This window comes from Colobus angolensis, unplaced genomic scaffold (genome assembly GCF_000951035.1).
Source record: "Colobus angolensis palliatus isolate OR3802 unplaced genomic scaffold, Cang.pa_1.0 Scaffold137, whole genome shotgun sequence".
NCBI classification, from domain to species: domain Eukaryota; kingdom Metazoa; phylum Chordata; class Mammalia; order Primates; family Cercopithecidae; genus Colobus; species Colobus angolensis.
This window is the reverse complement of record NW_012114455.1, coordinates 9,714,339-9,739,412: the sequence shown is the minus strand read 5'-3', so window position 1 is coordinate 9,739,412 and position 25,074 is coordinate 9,714,339. Positions and strand designations below refer to the sequence as shown.

The window sequence follows — 25,074 nt, the reverse complement described above, 5'->3', positions numbered from 1 at the left end:
GTGTAGCTGGGAACAATGAGGCTTGCCCATGATGACACACTCTGAAACGTGCCGGCTTTTCTCTGTACAGGAGGAATTTGTGAAATGGAAGGGCTCCCTGTTCTTTCGATTTGTCAGCACTCTGATAGATTCACACCCAGACATTGCCAGGTAAATCTTTGCCTCACGTTAGACAACTGAACAGTTTACCTCATTTCTGATGTATGCTGGACTTCTTTTTTTTTTTTCAGATTGGTTTAGGGTTAAGTAGGATTTAGTGAGCTTTCGGTGGGTGCCAGAAAAATTAGCAGGTTTTTAAGATACTAAGCAACATAACAAACCTTTATTTTGCACACAAGTTTAAAAGAAAATGGTTAGATTCATCATTGGATCATCTCAGCACTGACTGCACTTGCTGACAGTTTGCTGTTCCTGAAGGAGCATGAAGAATATCATATGCTTGTTGTATTACACTGTATAGAGGAGCAGTCACTAGAAATTCACTGTTAATTTCTAGGCAAAAAGAAAGTTAACTTTGATAAAGAGCTGAGACTTTTAAGTGCAGAAATTTTAAGGAAGAAACTAGGAATTAAGATGAAATTGCACAATGTGGAATCAAGTGTACAGATGACAAGACTCCTTGGAAATGGGCAGTTCTTCAAACTTGTATGGCATGGGGGAGTGACTTTGGCAATTATTAATTTCTATCATTGCATCATTTTTTTTAAGATTTATTTTCAAGGGGCTGAGAAATGGCCTGATAGAATTTGCTACCTTAGAGTTTGTTGTAACTAAATCTTTTCAAAGCAAGTCTGCAGCTGGAAAGTAGAATGTTGAATGCCATGGCAAAAGCCCGGCAGCGGGGAAGAGGTCTTTATAGAGCTCATTCACTGTAAATGGCTGGTAACAGTGGGTCCCTCTGGATCTAAATATAGCTACCAATAATTTAGTCTGAGTTCCGTGGAAGTTTCTGCTCAGTTTTCTTTAGGTGTATTTTTCCAAGGAGGGGGAGCATTTCACATAACAAACCAGTCAAACTAACATTCTGCTTACTGCTGTCTAGAGCCAGAAGCAAAAAGTTAAGGCTGTCACCTTTTTTTTAGATAGCTTCGCACACCCTCTCACCTTTACAACGTGTCCACTATACTGACTCTGAGGGCTTTCGGCACAGTGCATGGCCCAGGAGAAGGTGTAATCAGACAGGCTGGGAATGCTTTCAGGTGATGCACCTGGCAGGTAAAATCAGCTACTTAACCTGCATTTCCTCATTTTTCCCCACTGCTGTTAGCTCCTGTACGTGTATGTGAAAAAGAGCATTAATCAATGAGTAAACTATATGCAGGATTTGTACATATGGGTGTTCAGATCATCAATCAAATGAAAAGCATAGATATACTTTATAGTGTAGTAAGATTACCAGGGCCTCTTCTAGCATTTTAATACTTCCCCCTTAATCTTTCCCTTTTATGTCTGCATTCTGGGTTTGTTGAAACCATGGTTCAAATTAGATTTTCATGATTTTCAGCTTTGAAAAGCTAATGACTACATTTGCTAACTATAATTTAAGTTAGTCTGTTCTCTGAAATTTTTCCTTTTATTTTTATTTGACGTGTAATAATTATACATATTTATGGGACAGAGAGTGGTATTTTGATACATGTATAGAACATGTAATGATCAAATCAGGGTAATTAGCATAACCAGCACCTCAAACATTTATCATTTCTTTGTGTTGGGAACTTTCAAAATCCTCTCTCCTAGCTTTTTGAAAGTAGACAGTAAATTATTGTTAACTATATTCAGCCTATGGTGCTGTTGAGCATTTTAATGTACTCCTCCTGTAATTTTATATTTGTTAACCAGCCTTTCTGGACCCTTCCCAGCTTCTAATAACCACAATTCTACTCTCTGCTTCTATGACCCTACCTTTTTTAAACTCTTGCATATGAGTGAGAATATGTGGTATATATATATCTTTCTGTGCCTGACTTTTGATTTTTAGGCCAAAGGCAATGCCCAGGCTGGAGTGCAATGGAGCAATCATGGCTCACTACAGCCTCAGTCTCCGAAGTTCACGTGACCCTCCCACCTCATCCTCCCAAATAGTTAGCTAATTTTTTTTATTTTTTGTAGAGTTAGGTTCTCACTGTGTTGCTCCTGAGCTCAAACAATCTTCTCGCCTCAGCCTCCCAAAGTGCTGGGATTAGGCATGAGCCACCACCCCGGCCTGTATGACATTTTTAATTGCTCATATAAACCCCAAATTTGGAGGCTACAAAATTCTATGATCTGTTTTCCTGTCTGCCCAGTAGCTAGTGGCCTTGTAATCACAGGGCGACAGTCAAGTGATAAGCAGGTTATTTCAGTTTAACTGGGCATTGCCACAGGAGTACAGAGAGGCAGGGCCAGAAGCTCAAGGCAGGACAGCGACTCAAATAATGGGCCATTGAGATAGAAAAGGGGGCAACAACAAGGATGGCCTGGTTTGGGAGAAAAGGAAGCAAGCACTCGACTGTCTGGAGGGCTTAGTGAAGCCATGGAACGATCGGAATGGGGTGAGGGAGTCAGGAGCCAGATTACTGGAAGGATCAGCAGGGCAGTCATGAGTGGACTCTTTGATCTCCAGTGTGGCAACAGGGTCCAGGGCGTGGCTGCACTGGTGACCCAGGGCCAGGTGGGATGCTCACTGGAAGCAGTGACGTCAGGAAAGCAGAAAGTTGGGGCATTCAATAGCTCATCTGCATGGGGAGTTCTACAGGGATTTAGAATGGAGAGGAAGACTGGGAACCAGGTAGCAGAGAGCACAAGCGGCAGATGGCAGGAGCACTACAGGGAGGCGGAGGTGGAGGCTGTCTGCAGGTGCTGCAGCAGCCTGTGTGCGTCTTAACCAGCAGCCAGGCCACGCTCCCTGCACTTCACTGGACCCACTTCTAGCTGTCTTCCAGTGTCAGAGCACTTTTGGCAACGCGCTATTTGGTCCACACGCTATGTATAGGCTTCCTGAGGGGCATGAATTTGGTTGTTATTCCCCATTCCTAGCACCTGAAAAGGAACTGAAACCAAGCAGACATGTGGTGAACATTGGGTGGGTGAACATTGGGTGGGTGAAGGCAGGAAGGCACTGGGCGTCTGGGAAATGTGCTCCATCCTCTGACTGAGGGATGAAGCAGCCTCCCTTTGGGAGGGCTGAGAGAGAACTGGTGTGCTTGGAGGACAGCCGGCCCACGTTTATAAAGAGGAAGCATAGGGAGTGCCCTGAGAGTCGGCTGTGGAGGGTAGGGCCTGATTCACTGTGGAACCTGGAGCGTAGAGTACATGGAGGAAGGAAGCAGCCACGCAGGGATGACCAGGGTCTAGACAGACCATCATAGGTGCTTGGATTTGGGGTGGTGGCCAGGGAGAACTAGGGTGTAGGAAATACTGCTTCAAGCCTCAAGTAGAATTCTGGTACAAATGGGTCTGAGCCCCGGTCCTAACCTGAGATAGACACGTGTTGTAGGCCAGGTCAGGAACATGAGTTCAGCATGAACTCATGAGTCTGCCTTTATTGAGCAGACACCCTGCTTCAGAATGGCATTCAGCTCATGAAGAAATGTGAAGTCAGATTTTTATGTTTCCTACTAAAGCTGAAAACAGAAGTGGACACATGGCCCTTACCTTGTGGCCTTTTGGGCTGTTTGAATATCCTGGATTTTGATTCTTAGTAAGAGAGTAATAACTTCTTTTTACAAGGCTGTAATAAGGTAATCACTCAGATTTAGCTGGTCTTCCCTTTGTGTTCCATATAAGTCATGCAGCCCGTGCTGTGTGACATCCCTAGACCACATCCCTGAGTTGTTGGTGTGGGTATGTGTGTTCTTAGTGGTTGTCCTGAGGGGCTGGGGAGAGGATGCTGACCGAGCTCCCAGCTTACTGAGATTTGTTGAGAGTCTTGGAGGTTTCCTAGTCCACATATCTGGAGAGTGCTCTCTCTCGTCACTCTAAAGGAATGTTCTAGGAAGCATTACTTGTAATGTTAATTTCTCCTAACTTTTCAGCAAACAGGAAACAAAATAGTCCCTCTTCTCCAGTTAGGAAGCTTGCAGGATCTGTGCATCTTAATCTAATCAAGGCTGAAACTTGCCATTTTAATAAAGTCCCAGTGAATACAGCAGCCAAGATGAGTTGTGGATATCACACATTGGCTGTGGCTTCCAGTTTCTCTTGCTGGAAAGCTCTGTGACTACATTATCAGCCCTGAGCGTGTGAATCCTGGCATGGTTTTATGTTGCTATGGAATTTATTTGTATAGATGGTTCAGCAAGTTTTTCACTAGGGCTTAAACTCCACAGTATCTTGCCTGTTGGTCACCTCCACCCACATGTATTTTTGACCTAAACTGAGCCGACTGGCGTTGACATCAAGTCAAAACTCAGAGTGCACCCTCTTCTTGTGGAAGATTTGCTGATTCTATCTGGCTTTACATTTTCGTATATGTGACTTCATTTCTGAGGAGGAAGTTTGCATAATGTAGAAACTGCCATGCCAGAGTGGATTAACTATAATGAAATACCACAGAAGATAAATTCTTGTTTGTTCAGTGGTTTTTTCATTCCTGTCACAGATGGTTTCCCAAAGTAACCCATGTTTAGAAAGAACTTCATCTGATGCTATGACCTTTGCCTTTCAAACATGGGTCATTAAACAACATAATTTGTACAAAACATAACTGACTACTCTTAGATCAGACAGGTGCTTCTAGTTATCCTTAATTGAATTTTGCCTCAGGGAATTCTCATTATTAAATACAGTTTTATTTATTTTGTTTTCATATTTCTAGGTCAAACTGCTCCCTTATTTCCTAGGTGAATAGTCAAGGTGTAATTATCTACAGTGGAATTTTTATCTAGGCTTACTTCCATCATGATTTCTCATCTGCCTTCTCTGATTTTTAATTGATATATGTGCTGTGAACACAAACTGATTTGAATTTTGGCATAAGGAGCACCACTGGGGAAAGGAGAGGTCAGCCTCCTGCACAGTCCCAGTGCCCTCCAAAGCCAGTGTCTGCTGTTTGGACAGTCTTTGATGCTGCTCCTCTCCCAAGGAGAGCTGACTGGTGCTCCTGTGTGGGCGGAAATTGCATTCGAGCTCTGAAATTAAATTAAAACACTGGCCTTGACAGTGTGAGTGGATCACGGTGAGCCCTGCACCATGTTAGTTGAACCCCTGAGCAAAAATCAGTGCTTTGGCATTCTGTCACCTACTTTCGTGATGAACAGAAACTCTCCGGTGGCCTGTAGTCAAACACTTTGCCTGTTTACATCTGGCATTGGAAATCTTCATTTTGGCGGGGTCCTGGTGGCATCTGTGTCCCATGTGCAGCATTGCGCAGATGTGTTGAGGGCATGGGTGGAAGGAGAGTGCCCAGGGCTTGCTGGTGATTTCAAAGCGCATTGAGTCAGTTGCTTTGCAGAGGGAACTTGTCTTCCTGATCCAAACTGTGAAGCTCTTGTCATTAATCTTTATTCTTGAAAAAAGTTCCAGTTACTAAAATTGTTTTTTGTTCATAATTGTGGGCAACAAACTTGAAGTTGGGAGGTGAATGACCATTGTCATTGCATCAGTCCTGTAAGACCACTGGCCTCTAATTGCAGAAGCGGCTTTGGGGTTAAGTTGGTTGATTGCTTTCCCCGCTTGCACTGCAGCTGGATAACAACACCTTCTGCTAGTTTTGAAAGGAAACCTGGTGGAAAAAAATACACTTGGATTAGAAAGCAAGCTGTGGAGCAAGGACAGACCAAAGAGCGGGGTTTCTGTCTTCTTTGGATCCGAGGGAACTGTTCATTGGGATAGATTTTGAATCCCTGTGCTGACGTACGGCTCTCTTCTGCTCAGCAGAGTTCTCGGTGTAGTCAGAGACTGTTGGTGTGTGGCCAATGGGTCTCCCTCTTTGTTTCTCTCACCTTTGCAGCTTCGGGGAGTTTTGCCTGGCTCACCTGTTACTGAAGAGGAACCCTGTCATGTTCTTCCAACACTTCATTGAGTGTATTTTTCACTTTAATAACTATGAGAAGCATGAGAAGTATAACAAGTTCCCCCAGTCAGAGAGGTCAGTGAAGCAGCTAAGGCTGTCTCCTTGTATCTGGGTAAGAGCTGGGGGAATCTGGGGAAGGTTTGGCTCTTTGCATATAGTGGTTGGACACAGACCCTGCTCCAGGTCTTTCCTGTGGCCTGGCAGGATGGTGTAAGAAAATGCGGTCGTGAGAATTGCTTCCTAAGGGCAGTGCCTGCGATGAGCACTGGGATCTCTGTAGTGCACTTGAGTCTTTGGTATCCAGCTTTTAGGATGCAGTTAAAATGCAGTGTTAAATCCCTTACACCCGTGCCCACGTGACCAGTAAAATTGTCCCATTCTGCCACAGAGAGAAGCGGCTGTTTTCATTGAAGGGAAAGTCAAACAAAGAGAGACGAATGAAAATCTACAAATTTCTTCTAGAGCACTTCACAGATGAACAGCGATTCAACATCACTTCCAAAATCTGCCTTAGTATTTTGGGTAAGCCCAGTGTGTGTGGCAGAAAATGTGTGTGTTAGCAAATGAAATGCTCTGTTGATGATGGCCCAGCAGGCCTCTAGTAAGGGAGACCCTGGCACTGCAGGAAGACCCTGTCATCTTGTCCGTCTCTGGCATCAGCTGTGCCCCAGACAGAGCACCCTTGCAAGACCCCCTGACAGCCTCAGACAGCCCCCCAGTTGTGTACATTACACCTCCTCTCTGGGCCAGAGCATTTCACAGAAGTGCACATTTCTCTCTCTCTCTCTCTCAGCGTGCTTTGCTGATGGCATCCTGCCCCTGGACCTGGATGCCAGTGAGTTACTCTCAGACACATTCGAGGTCCTCAGCTCAAAGGAGATCAAGCTTTTGGCAATGAGATCTAAACCAGACAAGGACCTCCTTATGGAAGAAGATGACATGGCCTTGGCAAATGTAGTCATGCAGGAAGCTCAGAAGAAGCTCATCTCACAAGTGAGTGTGCAGTTCTCCGAAGCTCATCTCACAAGTGAGGGCACCCCTTCCCCTAAGCTCATCTCACGAGTGTGCTCCTTCCCCAAAGCTTATCTCACAAGTGGGTGTGCCCTTCCCTCCAAGCTCATCTGACAAGTGAGTGTTGCCCCTCCACCTAAGCTCATGTCACAAGTGAGTGTGCAACTCCCCCTAAGCTAATGTCACGAGTGTGCTGCTCCCCTTAAGCTCATGTCACAAGTGAGTGTGGTGTGCCACTTCCCTAAGCTCATCTCACAAGTGAGTGTGCAGCTCCCCCTCAGCTCATCTCACAAGTGTGCAGCTCCCCCTCAGCTCATGTCACAAGTGTGCAGCTCCCCCTCAGCTCATGTCACAAGTGTGCAGCTCCCCTTCAGCTCATGTCACAAGTGTGCAGCTCCCCCTCAGCTCATCTCACAAGTGTGCAGCTCCCCCTCAGCTCATGTCACAGGTGTGCAGCTCCCCCTCAGCTCATCTCACAAGTGTGCAGCTCCCCCTCAGCTCATGTCACAAGTGTGCAGCTCCCCCTCAGCTCATCTCACAAGTGTGCAGCTCCCCCAAGCTCATCTCACAAGTGAGTGCACCCCTCCCCCTAAACTCGTCTCAGTGTGCAGCTCCCCCAAGTTCACCTCACGAGTGCACCCCTCCCCCTAAGCTCTTCGCACAAGTGAGTGTGCAGCTTCCCCTAAGCTCAGGTCACAAATGAGCATGCCACTCCCCTAAGCTCATCTCATGAGTGTGCAGCTCTCCCTAAGCTTGTGTCACAAGTGAGTATGCAGCTCCCTCAAGCTCATGTCACAAGTGAGTGTGCAGCTCCCCTAAGGTCATTTCATGAGTGTGAAGTTCCCCTAAGTTCATTTCACAAGTGAGTGTGCAGCTCCCTAAATTCATGTCACAAGTGAGTGTACAGCTTCCCTAAGCTCATTTCACAAGTGTCTTCCTACCATCTGCTGGCTTCCCTGTTGTCCCTGGAATCCTGGTGCCATGCGCTAGTGCTGACATCTTTCTTACTGATGGCTTTAACTCTTGCCAGGTGGTGACAATTCTCAAATCTGTCTCCTGCTCCAGCATTTCTCATGAGCCTGAGCTCAGGTCCCCCTGCTGCCAGGACGTGCTCCAGGTGTCTCTGACTTACTCTGTCAAAACTCACTCAGTCATCTCTTCTTTCTGCTCTTCATCTCCTCTTTCTCCCACAGTTTATGGTGCTCCTGCAGACTGGAGTCTGGTGTGCCAGGCTGAGGCTTTTGTTGGCAGGAAGTGTAGAATTTGGATCTGAATGACTTTGGGGCAGAGCTTGGCTGCCGCAGGCCTCTGCAGGCCTGTGTTTTTGTCCTAGCCTGGATTGCCAATGTGTATTTCCCACCTGGCCCCTGAAGGCCTTTGACCCCAAGGATATATATAGACTGTGATAATATCTTGCCACAAGATGCTGCCGGTTTTCTCTTACCATTGTATCTCTGTAGTTCTGACCTTATTTAAGCTTATCCTATTTCCACGGTTTCCTTACCACCCTTTCTGTTTCTGGTTTCTTTCTGTCACAGGCCACATCCCAACTTGCTGCCAGAGCAGTCTTCTTTTTTTTTGAGACAGAGTCTCCCTCTGACGCCCAGGCTGGAGTGCGGTGGCGCAATCTCAGCTCACTGCAAGCTCCGCTTCCCGGGTTCACGCCATTCACCTGCCTCAGCTTCCCAAATAGCTGGGACTACAGGCGCCTGCCACCACGCCCAGCTAATTTTTTTGTATTTTTAGTAGAGACGGGGTTTCACCGTGTTCGCCAGGATGGTCTTAATCTCCTGACCTCGTGATCCGCCCACCTCAGACTCCCAAAGTGCTGGGATTACAGGCGTGAGCCCCTGTGCCTGGCCCAGCAGTCTTTCTTAAGTACAAATTTGATCAAATTTAGTCTGTTTATTCTATCTGAAACAGACTAAAGGCAGGTTGACTGTGAGGGGTGGCAGGAAGCTTTTGGGTGATAGATGGTGAGTGGTCTGTGGTGCTGGTTACTCCATATAGACTTTTGTCAAAGCTCATGGAACTGTTTAAAATAGGTAAATTTATTACATATGTTATACTTCACTAGTGAAATTTTAAAAAACTATGCTGGTGGCTTCCTATCATCTTCTGAATAAACCCTCATTCTTCTTTTTCAAGGTGAACAGAACTTCTGGTGTGCCTTCCACCTTTCCCATACCTCCCTCCATCTTCACCTGCAACCTCGCCACTGCAAATTGCCATCTGCACCTCAGTTGCGAGCTGCACCCTGCTCCTGTGCTCTTGCCTCAGGGTCTAATGTCTGCAGCGCCCTCACCCACCCAGCCTCCCTTCTCCACACATCCTCAGGACCATCCATCAGATGGCCATGCACTCCTTAGGCATCCCATCTCCGTACCTAAATTCCCTAACACCCTGCCACTTAACACCTCTTCCCTTGAGACAGGCACTGTCCAGAAGCGGCTGGAGGGCAGGGGTGCTTGGCTTCATTTTGCATCCCCAGAGGGTTAGCTCTTGGCCTGAACAGAGAAGGTGCTTGATCACACCTGTCAAGTGAATGCATGGAAGCCACTTCTTCAGACTGTTCCTCAACATAACATCTGCTCACATCTGGGTTTATTAAATTGCTTATTTCTCTACCTGTTGTCCTCCTGTTTCAGGAACTCTGATAAGACTTTATAGAAATGAGTGGTTTATAAGGAAGAAACATATACTAGTGACTTTAAATGAGAAGGAAAAGAGTACTTTCAGCTTCAGGAGGATAAATCTTGCATATGTGGGCTACTATAGTGTTTTTGTTTTTTTTGTTTTTTTTTAATTTAAAGAGATTCACTGCAGAATATTTGTGGTTAGTGACCATTCAAGGTAAAGTGTGAAGACTTGGTCAAATCGGTTACTATACATATAAATTCATAGTATTTTGTAGATGTGTACAGACAGCGAGAGTCAGCCGGCTGTCTTCATGCTTAGCCGTTTTTAGACCATTGTCCCTTCACCAGCAGGAATACAAAGTGTCCCTCTGGGTAGCCAGAGGCAGCTGACTTCTGTTCCAAGGGGAGGGTGTTGAATTGAGGACTGAATGTGAAGCCAGAGCCAAGGTCCCTCAGGGTCTTCTGTGGAGATTTGGGGCTTTTGTCAAAAGCTACTCAACATGTTTCTAAATTCTTTTTCCCCATTTAGAATATATGAGTAGTATTTGTCCCCACCCTATCTTACAAAGCCTTTGGAGTGTTTTGAGGTAATGCTTACAGAGTCTCCCAGAGAAAAGCAGAGGTCCTCTGCATCCCCAGGATCATAATGAAAAGCAAAAATAAACTTCTATAGTGTGCTAGGGTGGCTCTACTCAAAGAACTAGATCAAGGAGAGGCCTTTGTCTTTCAGAAGTTCATGCATCTAAAACATGTCTTTGTGTTACCAGGTTCAGAAGAGGAATTTCATAGAAAATATTATCCCAATTATCATCTCCCTGAAGACTGTGCTGGAGAAAAATAAGATCCCAGCTTTGCGGGAACTCATGCAGTATCTCCGGGTAAGGGTGGAGCCTGTGCTTTTGTGGTGGGTGTCCTCCTACCCGTTCATTACTTAGGATCTTCTGCCAGTTATGACGGTGTAGGCAACCAGTGAATGATTAGAACCCCAAATTCTGCAAACCCAGCATTACCTTGGTAACTGCTGTGGAGCTGGGGGTTGGCTGTGGGTTCCACCAAAGCCACTCCTTCCCTTGGATGTACAGCCAGGGCTGTGAAGAGCTGCCCCACTGTGCCAAGCAAGTCTTCCCTTGATGGAGTTCGAGTCCATCCGGAAAACTTTCCCAGCTGGGGTCAAGAACACAGTCATCTTTGTTCATGCTGCTGGGGGGTAAGGTGAAAGTGTCTTCGGGTTTGATTTCAGGGTGCTTACCTTTTGCACTGACTCAGATTCACAAGGTCAGGAAATAACTGCCCTGCAGGAGTTGCCTCGGGAGCTGCCGTCACCGGGCTGAATTCTTTGTCAAGCAAGGGGACCATGAGGAGCTCAGTCTGAACAAACCCAGAATGTGTTGACTTGCAGGGCAGACCTAAGTGGGGCCTCAGATCCTTCTGGCAAAATCTTTTACTAAGAAAGAAATGCAACGTAGTTTTTATTTAATTCAGCAGTTATATCTCTGTTCACATTATGTGTTTTTCTTCCTCAAAAAAAATGCTACAATTTTTTTTCCACTAAAGGCCTCAATAAAAGTTACCCTGAATATACATTTTCAAATAGTTTTTTATACTAGGAAGCTAAGGTAGGAAAGATAGTCTCATTGTATGATTAAAAATAAAAACTTCCAAATATTCTTGTATTTATTGCCCTGCTTTGGACCCTAGAAAGGAAAAAAAAAAACCTAGATCCTACATAGACTCTACTTAAACACGTAAGAAAAGTACGTCTTACGTGAGCTCACACCCAGAGGACGGCCACACGCTGCTTGTTGTCAGCAGCTTCCGGGAGTCTCTTCCTTGGCCTGTGGAACCCACTCCTAGGGGCAGCTGGAAGAGTGCATGGATTCCTTCTCTCTGTTGAGGCTTCCCTCCTAGTTGGAGCTGCAGTGTCTTTTTCTCCCTGTTACTGTTAGGTGGATGGTTCTTTCTCTTAGCAAAGTGGTCTTGCCCCGGCAGCCCTCTCTGAGACCTAAGAATGTTCTTCCCTAGGTATGAGAAAAGGTTTTCTGTAAAATCTTCAGAAGACACAAAGATGGGATTTGAACCTTAGCTGTGATCCCCTGAGAGCCAGTGGGGAGGCTGATGTGGACAGAGGAGCGGCTTTGAGATCCATGGCATCCCGGGGCTTGCTCCGGAGCCCGTGTCTGAGCATGTCTTTCTCCCGTTGGGAACCTGGGAGAGATCCCCGTTAACTGCCAGACAGCCGGGATGCTTCCTAAGAAAGTGAGCTGTTAGTTACTCACACATTTACCTGCTCGTGTGGCCAGTGGTGTTTGCTCCAAATTTACCATTGTACTGTTAGTCACTGGAATGGAAATCATCTGCTTTCAGTAATGTCAGTCTTATTGTTCCTATTATTATTTATCAAGTCATTTTGGGGGGCTTTTTTCTTTTTTAACTTTTACGTTCAGGGGTACATGTGCAGGATGTGCAGGTTTGTAACATAGGCAAAGGTGTGTCATGGGGGTTTAGGGCTTGCTTTTTTATTCAAGGAAACATGAAAGGATGCTCCTGGGTCTGTTTTAGGAGGTGATGCAGGATTACCGAGATGAGGTCAAGGACTTCTTTGCAGTGGACAAACAGCTGGCATCAGAGCTTGAGTATGACATGAAGAAGTACCAGGAACAGCTGGCCCAGGAGCAAGAGTTAGCAAAACATGCAGATGTGACTGGGACGGCTGGAGGTGCCGAGGTGGCACCTGTGGCACAGGTAGGTGTGGGCCCCACTGTGCTGTGACCAGGCAGTCCAGTCTGCTGTCTGCTACCAGGCTGTTGTCTAGCACCTCTCAGAATCTCCATCATCAGAGGTTAGTCAGCCCAAAGGCCTCGAGAGTGCTGCTTGTTGGCTGCTCCCTTGTGCCTTCCTGTCTGTGATGGATTTTTACTGTGCTCCAGACTTCCCTTCCACGAGGATGTGGTGCAGGAAGTGAGCTGGCAGCAGCAGTGGCTGGTGACTATAGATCCCAGGTCTGCCAGGGTGTGTCAGCGTGTTCGCATCTTCCCCCAGCACGCCCTCTCGAGAGCAGATTGGCCCATGGCCATTTCTAGAAATAGCTGCTGCTCACTGTCCTGAGGACTGCAGGCAGATCTCTTGTGGAAAAGACCAATGAGCACAAAGTAGTGTACTCCTTTTTCTCTTCTGTCGTGCCACAGCATCTACAAGTGGCAGCTTTCTCGTAGTATTCTGTTTCTGAAAAGGAAATTCAACTTGCCCGGCATTGATAAGGCTTCAAAGTACGTTACTTGCGGACTTGCTTACAGTCTGTGAAGATTGTACTCCAGTAAAAGTGTTAAAATGGAGAAAGGGAATGGCTTGTACACTGTTGGTAGGGGATGGAAAATAGAACAGCCACTATGGAGAGCAGTATAGAGGTTCCTAAAAACTAAAAGTAGAGCTACCATATGAGCCAGCAGCCTCGCTGCTGACTGTATAGTCAAAAGAAAGGAAATCAGGATGTCAAAGACATACCTGCACTCCCATGTTGATTGCAGCCCTGTTCACAATAGCAAAATTTGGAAACAACCTAAATGTCCATCAGTGGATGAATGGATGAAGAAGATGGGGTGCATATATAAAATGAGTACTTTTCATCTATAAAAAGTGAGATCTTGTCATCTGCTGCAACATGGATGAATTGAGAAGACATTGTATTAAGTGAAATAAGCCAAATACAGAAAAACAAAGATTGTATGTTCTCATTCATATATGTGAACCAAAAGAGTGGATCTCAGGGAGTTAAGAGAGTGGATTTGGCTGGGCGCGGTGGCTCAAGCCTGTAATCCCAGCACTTTGGGAGGCCGAGACGGGCGGATCACGAGGTCAGGAGATCGAGACCATCCTGGCTAACACGGTGAAACCCCGTCTCTACTAAAAAATACAAAAAAACTAGCCGGGCGAGGTGGCGGGCGCCTGTAGTCCCAGCTACTCTGGAGGCTGAGGCAGGAGAATGGCGTAAACCCGGGAGGCGGAGCTTGCAGTGAGCTGAGATCCGGCCACTGCACTCCAGCCTGGTCGACAGAGCGAGACTCCGTCTCAAAAAAAAAAAAAAAAAAAAGAGAGTGGATTTTTGGTGGTTACCAGAGGCTGGGAAAGGGTGGGAGAAGGGGGATGAAGAGAAGTTGGTTAATGGGTACCAAAATACAGTTAGACAGAAGAAATAAATTCTAGTATTCAGTACAGTGGAGATATTATAGTTTAACAATTTACTGTATATTTCAAAGTAGATAGAAGAATTGGAGTGTTCCCAACACAAAGAAAAGATACTGATGTTTGAGGTGATAGAGATCCCAGTTACCCTGATTTGATCATTACATTGTACACATGTATCAAAATCTCACATGGACCCCTAAAACATGTACAACTATCATATCAATTTTTAAAAACTTAAAAAGTATTAGAAGGTTCATACTCTTTATCTTCTCTACCAGGTTGCTCCGTGTTTAGAAACAGCGCCAGTTCCTGCTGGCCAAGAAAACCCCACCGTGTCACCTGCCATGAGCCAGCCCTGCACACGCAGGGCAAGTGCTGGCCGTGTACCAGTGTCATCTCCTACACCTGAAACTGGGCCGTTGCAGAGGTTGCTGCCCAAAGCCAGGTAAAGAGCCCCTGGAGGCCACATCAGGGCTGGTTCTCTGTGGCGATGTTCTCAGAGGCGTCCCTGCCGCTCCCAGCAAGCATGGGCAGGAAAGGCATTGTCCTTGTCTGGCCTGCCAGCCCACTCCGCACTCTGCCCTGGGAGGTCTGAATGACTGTGGGTGAGGGATGCGCCAGAGAGGAGGCACGTGGGGACAGGGTGCAGCACTGTCAACCTCTGCAGTGGTCTGCAGCGAGAAAGTCAGCGGGTGGCTGTTCTCCACAGACCCATGTCCCTGAGCACCATCGCAATCCTGAATTCTGTCAAGAAAGCTGTGGCGTCAAAGAGCAGGCATCGGAGTCGGAGCTTAGGAGTGCTGCCTTTCACTTTAAATTCTGGAAGCCCAGAAAAACCGTGCCATCAGGGTAAGCCTTAAGTTTGGTGCCAGACATAGTAGAGCATTTACAGATCAAGACATAGAACAAGACTACTTCTCATTCCTTTCAAAACGGTTTGTTTTCTTATCTTTAAAACAAGTAACACTAATTGGGCTTTTAGGATGATGGGTAATAAAACTGCATATTTATTCTAGGAGATTTGGAAAATAGAGTGAAAGATGAGACTTACCCATAGCAGCGAGGCACTCCTTCCTCCAGCCTTCTGTTCCTCTTACACACGCGTTTTGTTTGTGGAATTGCGATCTGTGTGTGCGTTTTATGAGCTGTTTCCCTGCATACTTCAGTCAGATGTAGCTTCCATGAACTTTTCTTTCAAACCTTTGCTTCCAGTGGCTTTATAGCATTGTGTCTGTGGAAATAACTTTCTTTTTTTTTTTTTTGAGACGGAGTCTCGCTCTGTGGCCCGGGCTGGAGTGTAGTGGCCGGATCTAAGCTCACTGCAAGCTCCGCGTCCCGGCTTTGCGCCATTCTCCTGCCTCAGCCTCCCGAGTAGCTGGGACTACCGACGCCCGCTACCTCGCCCGGCTAGCTTTTTGTATTTTTTAGTAGAGATGGGGTTTCACCGTGTTAGCCAGGACGGTCTTGATCTCCTGACCTCGTGATCCGCCCGTCTCGGCCTCCCAAAGTGCTGGGATTACAGGCTTGAGCCACCGCGCCCGGCCGAAATAACTTATTTATTACTATCCTGTTCTTTGACATGTTGGTGATTTTCAGTTTTTTCATGTAAATACTGGCACAGTAAACATGCTTGTACATATAGCCTTGTATGTATGTAATCCTTGGAATTAATTCCCAGCAAAGGCCATGGATATTTTAAAACGTTGGATAGTGTCAAACTGTCCTCTCTCACTCATGCCAAGTTAGACTCTTTTATTTTTTTGAATCCTAATGAGAAGGGACATTTTTTCTCATGTTTATCATTTATATGTATTTCTTCCTGAATTGCCTCTTTATAAGAAAATTTTAAATATTAGCGATTTTAACTTTACGTCTTGCAGGTATGTTTTCTCATTTGGTTGTTTTGGTCTTCATTATTGTTTGGGGGTATTTCTGGACAGCTACAACTTTTCTGTTCTATCCTAGTGTCTTCATACAGTTTGGAGCAAGAGTCAAATGGCACTATTGAGCATGTGACCAAGCGGGCCATCAGCACCCCTGAGAGTGAGTAACCCATCGGAACACGCGGGCTTCTCCTCAGTCTCTCCTGCGGTCGCCATGTGTTTGCTCGAGTTGTAGTAAAACTCCTTTCGGTGCAGGATAGTCCTGATGGTCAGAACCGAGTGCACTGCTGAGGTGGAGTGTTTCCCAGTGACCACGGCAGCTCGGTCCATGAGCACTGAGCGACTGTGTCGTTCTACTGTTGTTACATTCAGTCAGTGAAACACCGCAGTGGCCTGCGGGCCTCCGTGGGGCAGACAGTGCCGTTGAGGCAGAGGTAGGTCAGGTGACTGACCCAGTGGTGCGTTCTGGAGGCGCCCTCAGTGTCTCCGGGCTGTCCGGGTGCACTGGGCGCTGCTGGGTGGGCCTGCTCCCGGGGCGGGCAGACGTCAGCACCAGCAGGTACCACGTATGTTCTGCAACTGCCAAGACCAGAGACCCGAGGATCTGCTCGGAGCCTGTGTCTCATTCCCCTCCATGTTTTTTCCTACTGTCTGTTCTTTTCCTTTTATTTCAAAACAGGTGAGTTAGGAGAGTCAAGTATTCTTTTCCTATTATCTTGTTTGATAGCTTTATATTGTCTCAAACCTCATAAAAACCATTATTTTGAGAAAACTCTTACAGGAAGAAGAAATGCTTCCTGTCCCAAATTTGTGGAGTGGTGGCCAGGCCCTGCCTGCCGTAGCCTGCGTGCCCCTTGCTCTGCGCCTGCCTGTGCACGGTGCCCTCGGCAAGCTGCATCCAGCCCCACTCGTCTTGGCCATTCCACTCCTCACTGTTTCCACAGGGCCCACCACAGTGCCTGGAACCTGGGAGGTATCAGGGGTCTCCTGCGGGAGATTCCTGGGAGGGCATAGCTGGGTGCTGAGCCCAGGCCTTCTGATCCCACCTCTCTTGCCCCTTCTCCAGCCTGTCTCCCGTTCCTGACTGCAGCAGGGGAGATGAGTGTGCGCTAAGGTGCCCTTCCTGGTAACAGAGCAGCAAGGGGTCATGCCGTGCATGTAGTCGCCACTGCAGTCAGCTCACATGTGTGGAGCACCTGCTGTGTTCTGGCTACTTGCTTACTTGGTTCTGTCACACTGATGCTGTGACCTCTTAGAATAGTTAACAGGTTAGAGATAATTTTCATCCAGGTCCCCCTTTGAAGGGAATTTATCCCACCCCCACCCTCAGATGACAACTGGATCATGACGACATTTGTCATTAGAGGCAGTGGGTAATTTGGGATCCTGCGTTGTGGACAGGTGCGATGTTCTGTGTGTTAGAGCTTGCTGTGTGTTCGATGTTCCTGGCTCAGGAGCGCCAAGAGCTTCTATTTTGGCAGTGAGGTGCCATATGCTGAAGAAACGGGGAGAATGCATCTCATTTGAGTTGTGCTCATCCTGTGAGTCCCTGATGTCAGTGTTGGGTTGGTTTCCTAGCAGCCCATGTTCCTCCACAGTGCAGCCTGGCGTGGAGTGTGCATGCTGCCCTCATTTGCGTGTGCGGAGCCACGCTTCGTGCTGGAAATCAGGCGCCCCCGTGTCATTGAGTTGGTAGAGTACTTGTTCTTGCTCCAGGCTCTTGGACATAATACTCCTGTTGATGCAGTCTCTATCCATCTCTCTTTATACTGAACCAGGAAGAGGTGCTTGGAGGTCTCCTATTAGCTCTCCTTCCTGGGAGGATTGTTAGATAGCTTAAAAGCACTCAGCCCTGTTTTCTCTGTGGTTTATACGTCCAGATTCTTTTGGCAACTTTTAGTTCAGAAGGGGGTGACTGTCAGGAAATGTCTCAACTCTTCAAAGCTGGTAGGAAAGACGCCACCCAGTTTGGCACTGTGGCCACCAGTTCAAAGTGGTTTTGCTAAATGGAAATGAAAATTACTCAATTTTCAGAGCTAGGATTTTAACTGAAAATCTGGGGGGGTTTTAGCAAGTCCCTCTTACTGTTATCATTCGGGTGGCACAGACACTGCTGCCTTTGATTCTACGCACAGGGCATGGGGGATGTCAGAGTCCCACACCGGTGCTTCTGTAAAGATGGGAGACTGATTTCCTGGAGCACATATGGGCTTCCAAACAGGAAGAGCAGCGTGTAAGGAAGGGAATTTCACGTGACAGTATAAGGAGAGACTTTCACAGAAACAGAAGAAGCAGATCTGGCAGTGATGAGGATAGAATTCTCTACCATTGTCTGTTAATGACACTCGAGTAGCCGTCAGGTACACAGCTGCAGTACGCTGATGAGCTCTACAATGTACATGGGAAGACACAGTCTGTACTCAAGGCACCGTGTGGAGAACGGGGAGAGCTCTGAAGCTGCCTCCTCGCGTGTGCTTGCAGAAAGGCAGCAGGTTCAGTGGCATCAGCAAGCAGCCGCCCAGCCCGTGCTGTTCTGGGAGCGTGCTGGTGGCAGCTTACGCACCGAGTACAGCACCACCCGGGCCTCCAAGACCGGGTGGCGTGTGTAGACAGATGGGGCGGAGGGGCAGAGGAGCATGATGTGCAGACGGGGCCTGCTGAGGAAGGGATGCAGGAGGGTGGACATGTGTGTGGGCACATGCACCTCAGCGTAACAGCTAAGTCTGTAAAGGCAGCTTAGGACCAGCTGAGACTGAGGGTGCACTTTAGGCTCTCCTGGGAACACAGCCATCTAAGTGTCTTAAAGCAGGGCAGTAAATTTATCAGCCTCTTGATTCAACGTAACTCCAGTGATGCAGGGAGGATACTGCTGATAAATGACAGTGGCCGCTAACATCTCTTGAGCACTGCCCTTGCAGCCAGCACCATGTAAGCACTGGGTGTGGATAACCTCATGTAGTCCTGGCAGCCCCCCAGTGGGGTAGCTGTTTTTATACCCACTTAAGAGATGAAGAAACCTGAGGGTCTCAGAGCAGCTCACACAGCTGCTAAGACACCGAGCCAGAATTCACACCCAAGCTGCGGTGGAATCTGCTCCTCAGCTGTGTTCACCTGTTCCTGAGGGCAAACTGGAGGGGGGGTAGGTGCCATGAAAAATCAAGGGCGAGGGGTGAGGCGGACTGAGCTGCTCCCAGTGCGGCACGACGGGACAGGATGAAGTGGAGACTGGAGGTAGAAGGGACAGGACTTGGCTGCTGATTCCATGTGGAGGAGCTGCCCACGGTGCCACATTTCCAGCTTGCACGGTCCATTCGCTGGCTGGAAACTAACAGGCAGGCGTGGAGGTGCAGAGGCAAGGAGTTGAATTGTCCTCGGGGAATCTGGGTGAGCCACAGTAGGAAGTGTAGTGAGTGGGACAGCGCGGTCACTGGGACAGGGGTGCTCATGGAAGATGGGGTGGGAGGGAAGCCAGAGGCGTGAACAGTGAGGCTCAGGGGCCAGCCAAGTGGCTGAGGAGGGCTGCGGTCAGAGGGACGGAAAGGAGCGTCCCCAGGAGGGGCCCTCATCCCTGCCAGGGCCTGGGACAGGGTCCAGTGGAGGTCTGAGGGCCGCCACTGGGACATGATGTGGACACCGTGCCTACGTCACACGGACAACTAGAGCAGCCCCCTCTGCCTTCACTCACAGTGGTGTCTCCCCTTTACGCAGAGAGCATCAATGATGTCACGTTTGGAGCCGGGGTCAGTTACATCGGGACACCACGGACTCCTTCATCAGCCAGAGGCAAGTTCTTGGTTTCCTTCTGGGCTGATATAGGCGCTGCCTTTGAGGTTCTGGGAAAACTGAATTTGTTTGTTTAAATCCCTTTTAGAGAAAATTGAAGCCAGGAGTCAAGGAAATGACATCTTATGTTTATCGTTGCCTGATAAACCGTAAGTCTAGCAGTGTTGCTTTTGAGGTGGATGTTTTTTCCAGGGTTTTCTGAGTCCAGAATGACTGCGTATGTCTTTTCCCTAGGCACCCCCAGCCTCAGCAGTGGAATGTGAGGTCTCCAGCCAGGAATAAAGACGCCCCAGCCTGCAGCAGGAGGTCCCTGCGAAAGGCCCCTCTGAAAACAGCCAACTGAACGGCGCATCCCCACCCGTGTCCGGGCAGGCAGGGGCCCCTGAGGAAGCCGTCCCGTCCTCCGTGTGGACGGACAGGCAGCTGGATCGCTTCCCGCAGTCCCCGGGCCGCGCCTTGCTGTGGGACACGCGGGCTCCTCCTCAGGGGCCTGGCACTCGCCTGCATGTAGCCGGCCAGCCCTTTCTATGCTGTATGATGTATATGGTTAAACACTGTAGAACAGAGATGTGCCAAATTTAGATTTTCCTACCCTAAGCCTAATCTATTTAATATTATAACTTTATTCCATTTGAAAGCATCAAGTCCATTCAGATAAGCGATAATCTGGTCTTTAAGGAACACAACTTTAAAACTTCAGCTTTCTTTTATATAAATCAAGCCTCTGTTAACTCGTTTTAATTCCTTATAGTACATATTTTCCCATCATCTGTAATGACAAAATATTGATTGTAATATTTTTTCTATTATTTATAATTGCAAATTTTTAAGAAGTACAGCTTTCTAGAAAAAAGTAATAAAGGTTTAGCATAAATACAGCCTTCCAGTAAATAGAATGTTTCTGTTTTTAGAACAGAGCTCTTACTGGTAATCATTTTAATTTTACATAAAGCATGTTAGAGGAATGAAACCAAATCTTTCCTATTATTAGAAAAAAAATGATTGTCTTGAGGGGCAGTTCATCTGTGCCCATGCAGAGGCCATGTGCTTTCTATAACAGACATAAACAGCATCGCTGCTTGTGAAAAAATAGCTTTGCGGCCTTCCCCAGAGCAGCACCGATGCCGATTTGTGCAGCCCTCTGCTAAGGGCTGCTCCCATGATGGGGGAACGGCTTGAGTCTCTTCTGTTCGCTCTTTTGGGTAAACTTAACAATATTTTTGTTCAAGAATATCCAGAAAGAAATGCAGTTGGCTTATTTTTTAATCCCAGTATTACAAAAGCAAAAGTACAAAGTGATTATGTGCGTTGGTTGGTTTGGGGGATGGATGGGATGCCACTGAGCTCTGCCCCTGCCATCCTAAGTGGGGACTGCAGCGCAGGTGGACTCGGCGGTGGAGGCGCAGCACTGCTCTTGAGCACACAGGGTGACCTCCTGCCTGGGCACTGACTCCCCTGGTGGACGGGTGACAGCGTTTTTAGTGTGCGCGCGCCTAACCACTGAAATGCTAGGAAGAGGAGACAAACCCAACATACGTAAGCGCAAACAAGAAAGAATGAAGCAATGTTTGGGGTTTTTTTGAAGCTTTTATAAATGAGGTTAAACAAATACCAAATTACAGGTGTGTTAGTACAAGTCTGTAATGCCTATGTACAGCAACATCCATCCAAAGGCAGAATCCCAGCCTCGTATCGGCCTCGCGTCTTGAGTCACATTCATATCTTAAAATACACGAGTGTCCCTTTTCTGTCGAGTCTGTTATAGGCAACTACTTCCCAGACTCCACTTTCACTTCTCTCTACTTTGTCCGACCTGGTTCCCATGGCACTAGTGTGGAAGGTTTTAGGGTATAAGAAGGGGGGGCAGTAAGGCTACCCTATCACTATGACAACCAAGAAAGAGGCTGGAGCGTCATTCCCCAGCGCGGAGGGTGGGGAGCCAGCCCTCTCTACCGAGGTGGCAGTGATGGCGGGAACTCGCATGCTCAGGATCCAGGATGCCCTGCAGAAGACACCAGGGAGCACTCAGCCACTCTTGGAGCATTTCCTGCCTCTGCCAGGCGGCCTGCAGCTAAGTGTTTCACACAACTGAAAAAAGTCAACAGAGTCTCATGTATGCAATTAAAAGCTGTCAAAGTATAAAAAACTTAAGACACTGGAAGCTGAAAGACAAGGTGACTAGTGAGAGCCACTCTTCAGGCACACAGTGGAGCTCCTTCTGAGCAGCTCCTTGCTTTAGAGCACTTCAGTCCTGAGCCCAGCATGGCAGGGCGTAGGCGGCCGAGAACACCTGCTCTTCAACACAGGCTTCTGAGTGATGCTTCTAATGTCCCCCCCACAAATGGGAGCAGTGTCTCCGGCAGATGAAAAATTTAAAGTCAAAAATTAGAAAACTGCTTTTGATTCAGGCGTTTCACTTTCCTCCCCGCCAGGCCTTTCACCTGGCTGCTCCACCTGACATTCTTCAAAAGGCTGGACTGGCTGCCACTCCATAATGGTTTGTTTTGAAATGAGACAGAACCTGTGCCGCCTGGGTGCTTTCTCTGTGGCAAAGAGGAACAGTGGGATCCATGTTCTTTTAAAAATATTGTACTTGACAGACTTGATTTCACAATTGCCTTTGGCCTTAGACAGTCTTAACAAATAATTAAACAAACTTAAAAAAAAAAAAATAGCAGTGGGGGCTCTCTTTTGTGAGCCATCCATAACCAAAAAGGTCTGTTACGGGAGCCCAAAGCTGGGACCCAACGTGGAAGACACCAGTGTCCCTGGAGTGCCCACCTTAGAGCTGTGCTGGATGAAGCAAGGGCCATGTGAGTCAAGTTCACTGGGGCACAGCCACTGCCAGGGCCCAGTGATGGCGGGGCCTCCTGGCAGACAGCGAGGCAACACTGAGCTAGAGCGGGGGCGCCTGGTGCAACCCCAGGAGCTGACTGGCGTCTGTCTGTACATCTGAGGACTTCTGGGTGGCCTCGGTACAGACTGTCCTAGTCATCTCTCTCAGGAAGAGGCAGTTCAAAGCTAACCTGAGAGGTTTCTTTTGAAGAGATGCGAACTGATTTTAACATTGCTCAGCTGGAATTTATAAAGGTTTCCTAAGCAACTACGGTCTGACGTGTAGACAGCAAAAGTTCCCTTGTGAGAAAGGCTAAAACTTGTGCAAGAAAAGGAACGTCGCAGGAAGCTTCCATGAGAGGATTCCTTGGGTAAAATACTCTTAATTATTGATATTTTCCAATTTAACACTAGTAGCTTGGAACTTCTACCTTAAGCTGAACTTTTTTTAAAAAAATAGGTTATTTAACATTGTATGACAATATATTTACAGTTTAAATAGAAATTTTCTTTTCAGTAATCAAAATACATCCTTAGCAAAAATTTAGATGCAAAATTTTATAAAATAAGACCCATAGAAAAGCATATTTCAGTACCATTTCAGACTCAGCCTAAGACGAAGGTTTTCCTTAAATCCTGACGCCCTGTTGGACAAGCAGGGTTCCTCAGGCAAGATCTCTCTTCAGCAACCAGTCTGCCTCCCTGACTTCGGTGGTTTTTACAAAATGCGGATCCGAAAGGCTTCTCCACAGTGGACACTGCGACACCGATCAGCAGAGCCTCTGAGAAGAGGCTGCAGTGGTGTCTGCGGGCCGATGAAGAGGCTGCTGCATACGAAGCCTGTTCTGGGTGCCCGCCGGGATGCGCTGCTGGTGCTGCACCGCCCCCTCGCCGTCTCTCAGGGTGCTGCCCTGGCTGCTGAACGACCAGTGGTAAACACGCGGGCTTCACAGGGCCCAGCACAGGGGCACCCACGTGAGCAAGCTCTCGAAGAGCACCCTAATGCTCGTGTGGGAATCAGGCCAGAAACAGACTGGGTACCCAGCTCGGTGATCGCACCCAGTTTCTCTTCCTTGTGGTTGTATTTACGGGGTCCATCTTGAGGAAAATTCTTTTATTCATGTGGCTTGTTAGAGTAAGAAGAGTAGTGGTCAACTTTGGCCAAAACAAAAAGCTTCTGAATGAGTGTCTAGCTCTGTCCAAGGGCATCAGCTCTCGCTGCCTCGACAGGAGTTTCTAGGAGAGGTATGTGCACGTGCGCTCCGTGCGCGCTCAGCCACACTGCGGCTCTCAGATCACAAACGATGACTTGTGTCTGAAGTCGCCCTGCAAAGCCAACACACAGTTAAAGCCATCAAAGGGCCTGGTGGCAAGAAGGGAAAACACTGAGTCAGTCAGTCTAACATGGGCGAAATACAAATCAAATACTCATTCTTAAAAAGTACCATCACTAGCACCTGCAAAGCACAAACCCCATTGTGTGTGTGTGTGTGTGTGTGTGTGTGTGTGTGTGAGTGACTGTGAAGGGGCCACGGAGCCCAGGAGCTGCACAATCACTCAGAAATCTTCCTAGGAGACCCGTGTGGTTTCCAAGGAGGAATGTTGTTTTCCCTGCTGGGTACACCTAGATTTCCAGGTTTACTAAATGATTACCTCCTCGTCAGTGCGGATGTAGTTGACTCCATCTGGTTTCCCTGGGTTCTTGTAACTGTGAGGAGAAGAGAGCAGTTTAGCAACAAGGTTGTTATATTATCGCCAGCTTGGACTTCCCTTTTTTCACATAAGGCAGGCTCACCTTTCTCCATCCTGTTTATTGTTGATGAAGTAGCCACGTCTGTATGCACAGCAGATGCCCAACGTGATCAGGGCCAGTACAGCAAGGACAACCAGAACCCCCCCAATAATTCCGCCAATGTTCAGGTCATCTGAAGAAAGGAGGTTTGGGGAAAGCCATGAGACACACTATCTGTTCTTTAAAAAGGCCCTGACCCTGCTGTGCCTCCTTCCTTCACCCCAAACCCACTTGCCCCCTGCCCCCTCAGGCCTTCCCCAGCTAGAAGAGAGAACTTAATCTTTCTAGCCTAGAACATATAGGACACCGTAACTCTTAACTTCACATGTGAAAAGTACACAGACTTCTACAGCTGAAATGCAGTCACACTGAAAGCTGTATTCAAGTGGGCTTGGCACTGCAGGCTTAAAAATCCTCTGGCTGAATGCCTGAGATTACTTATGGGGGAGATGGTTATGAGGACAAGATAGGAGCCAGGATCCCAAGGAAGAAAAGAATCCCTAATCTCCAGGGCCTCTCTGTTGTGGACTGCTGTGGGGAAGAAAGTTACTTTCAAGTCTTACTTAAAAGTAAAGAATCCTAGCTAAGAACTAGAGCTCTGCCTCTGCTGGCTGCCTGACCTCCGATCTATACAGCCTCTGAGGAGACCCCTGGAACCCTTTCTCACGTCTGCACACTCAGCAAAGGCTCTGGGTCACCTTCACACGGGGCTCTGGCAGTCATTTCCTTCAAGCAAGCAACACATGGAAAACTGCAGGGAATTTATCAACAAGAGCCAAGTAACTTGGAAGTTTTAAAAAATCTCCTTTATCCTAGTGTATTGGTTCTCAAATATGAATGTACACTTAAAAATCAATCTGCAGGCCGGGCGCGGTGGCTCCCGCCTGTAATCCCAGCACTTTAATGTACACTTAAAAATCAATCTGCAGGCCGGGCGCGGTGGCTCCCGCCTGT

The 25,074-nt window shown here is 47.6% G+C and overlaps 2 protein-coding genes across 3 annotated transcripts in view; one reads left to right on the top strand and one right to left on the bottom strand.

The window, feature by feature from the left end:
• Positions 1-20,374, top strand: part of NCAPD3 (non-SMC condensin II complex, subunit D3) — a 70,175-nt gene extending 49,801 nt beyond the window's left edge. Inside the window, exons 24-35 of one of the 2 annotated variants that reach the window (XM_011934718.1) lie at positions 71-150; positions 5,933-6,070; positions 6,384-6,517; positions 6,789-6,988; positions 10,413-10,523; positions 12,205-12,387; positions 14,106-14,272; positions 14,537-14,676; positions 15,793-15,870; positions 19,419-19,493; positions 19,582-19,642; positions 19,728-20,374. In XM_011934718.1, coding sequence (XP_011790108.1) covers positions 71-150; positions 5,933-6,070; positions 6,384-6,517; positions 6,789-6,988; positions 10,413-10,523; positions 12,205-12,387; positions 14,106-14,272; positions 14,537-14,676; positions 15,793-15,870; positions 19,419-19,493; positions 19,582-19,642; positions 19,728-19,836 — 1,476 coding nt within the window. In that variant the 3' untranslated portion in view covers positions 19,837-20,374. The remainder of the gene's footprint in view (positions 1-70; positions 151-5,932; positions 6,071-6,383; positions 6,518-6,788; positions 6,989-10,412; positions 10,524-12,204; positions 12,388-14,105; positions 14,273-14,536; positions 14,677-15,792; positions 15,871-19,418; positions 19,494-19,581; positions 19,643-19,727) is intronic. The other variant, XM_011934719.1, reaches the window with a different exon arrangement.
• A 690-nt stretch (positions 20,375-21,064) lies between these two features.
• Positions 21,065-25,074, bottom strand: part of JAM3 (junctional adhesion molecule 3) — a 29,463-nt gene continuing 25,453 nt past the window's right edge. Inside the window, exons 7-9 of the mRNA XM_011934709.1 lie at positions 24,124-24,253; positions 23,982-24,036; positions 21,065-23,654 (exon numbers count right to left, since the gene is read on the bottom strand). Coding sequence (XP_011790099.1) covers positions 23,619-23,654; positions 23,982-24,036; positions 24,124-24,253 — 221 coding nt within the window. The 3' untranslated portion in view covers positions 21,065-23,618. The remainder of the gene's footprint in view (positions 23,655-23,981; positions 24,037-24,123; positions 24,254-25,074) is intronic.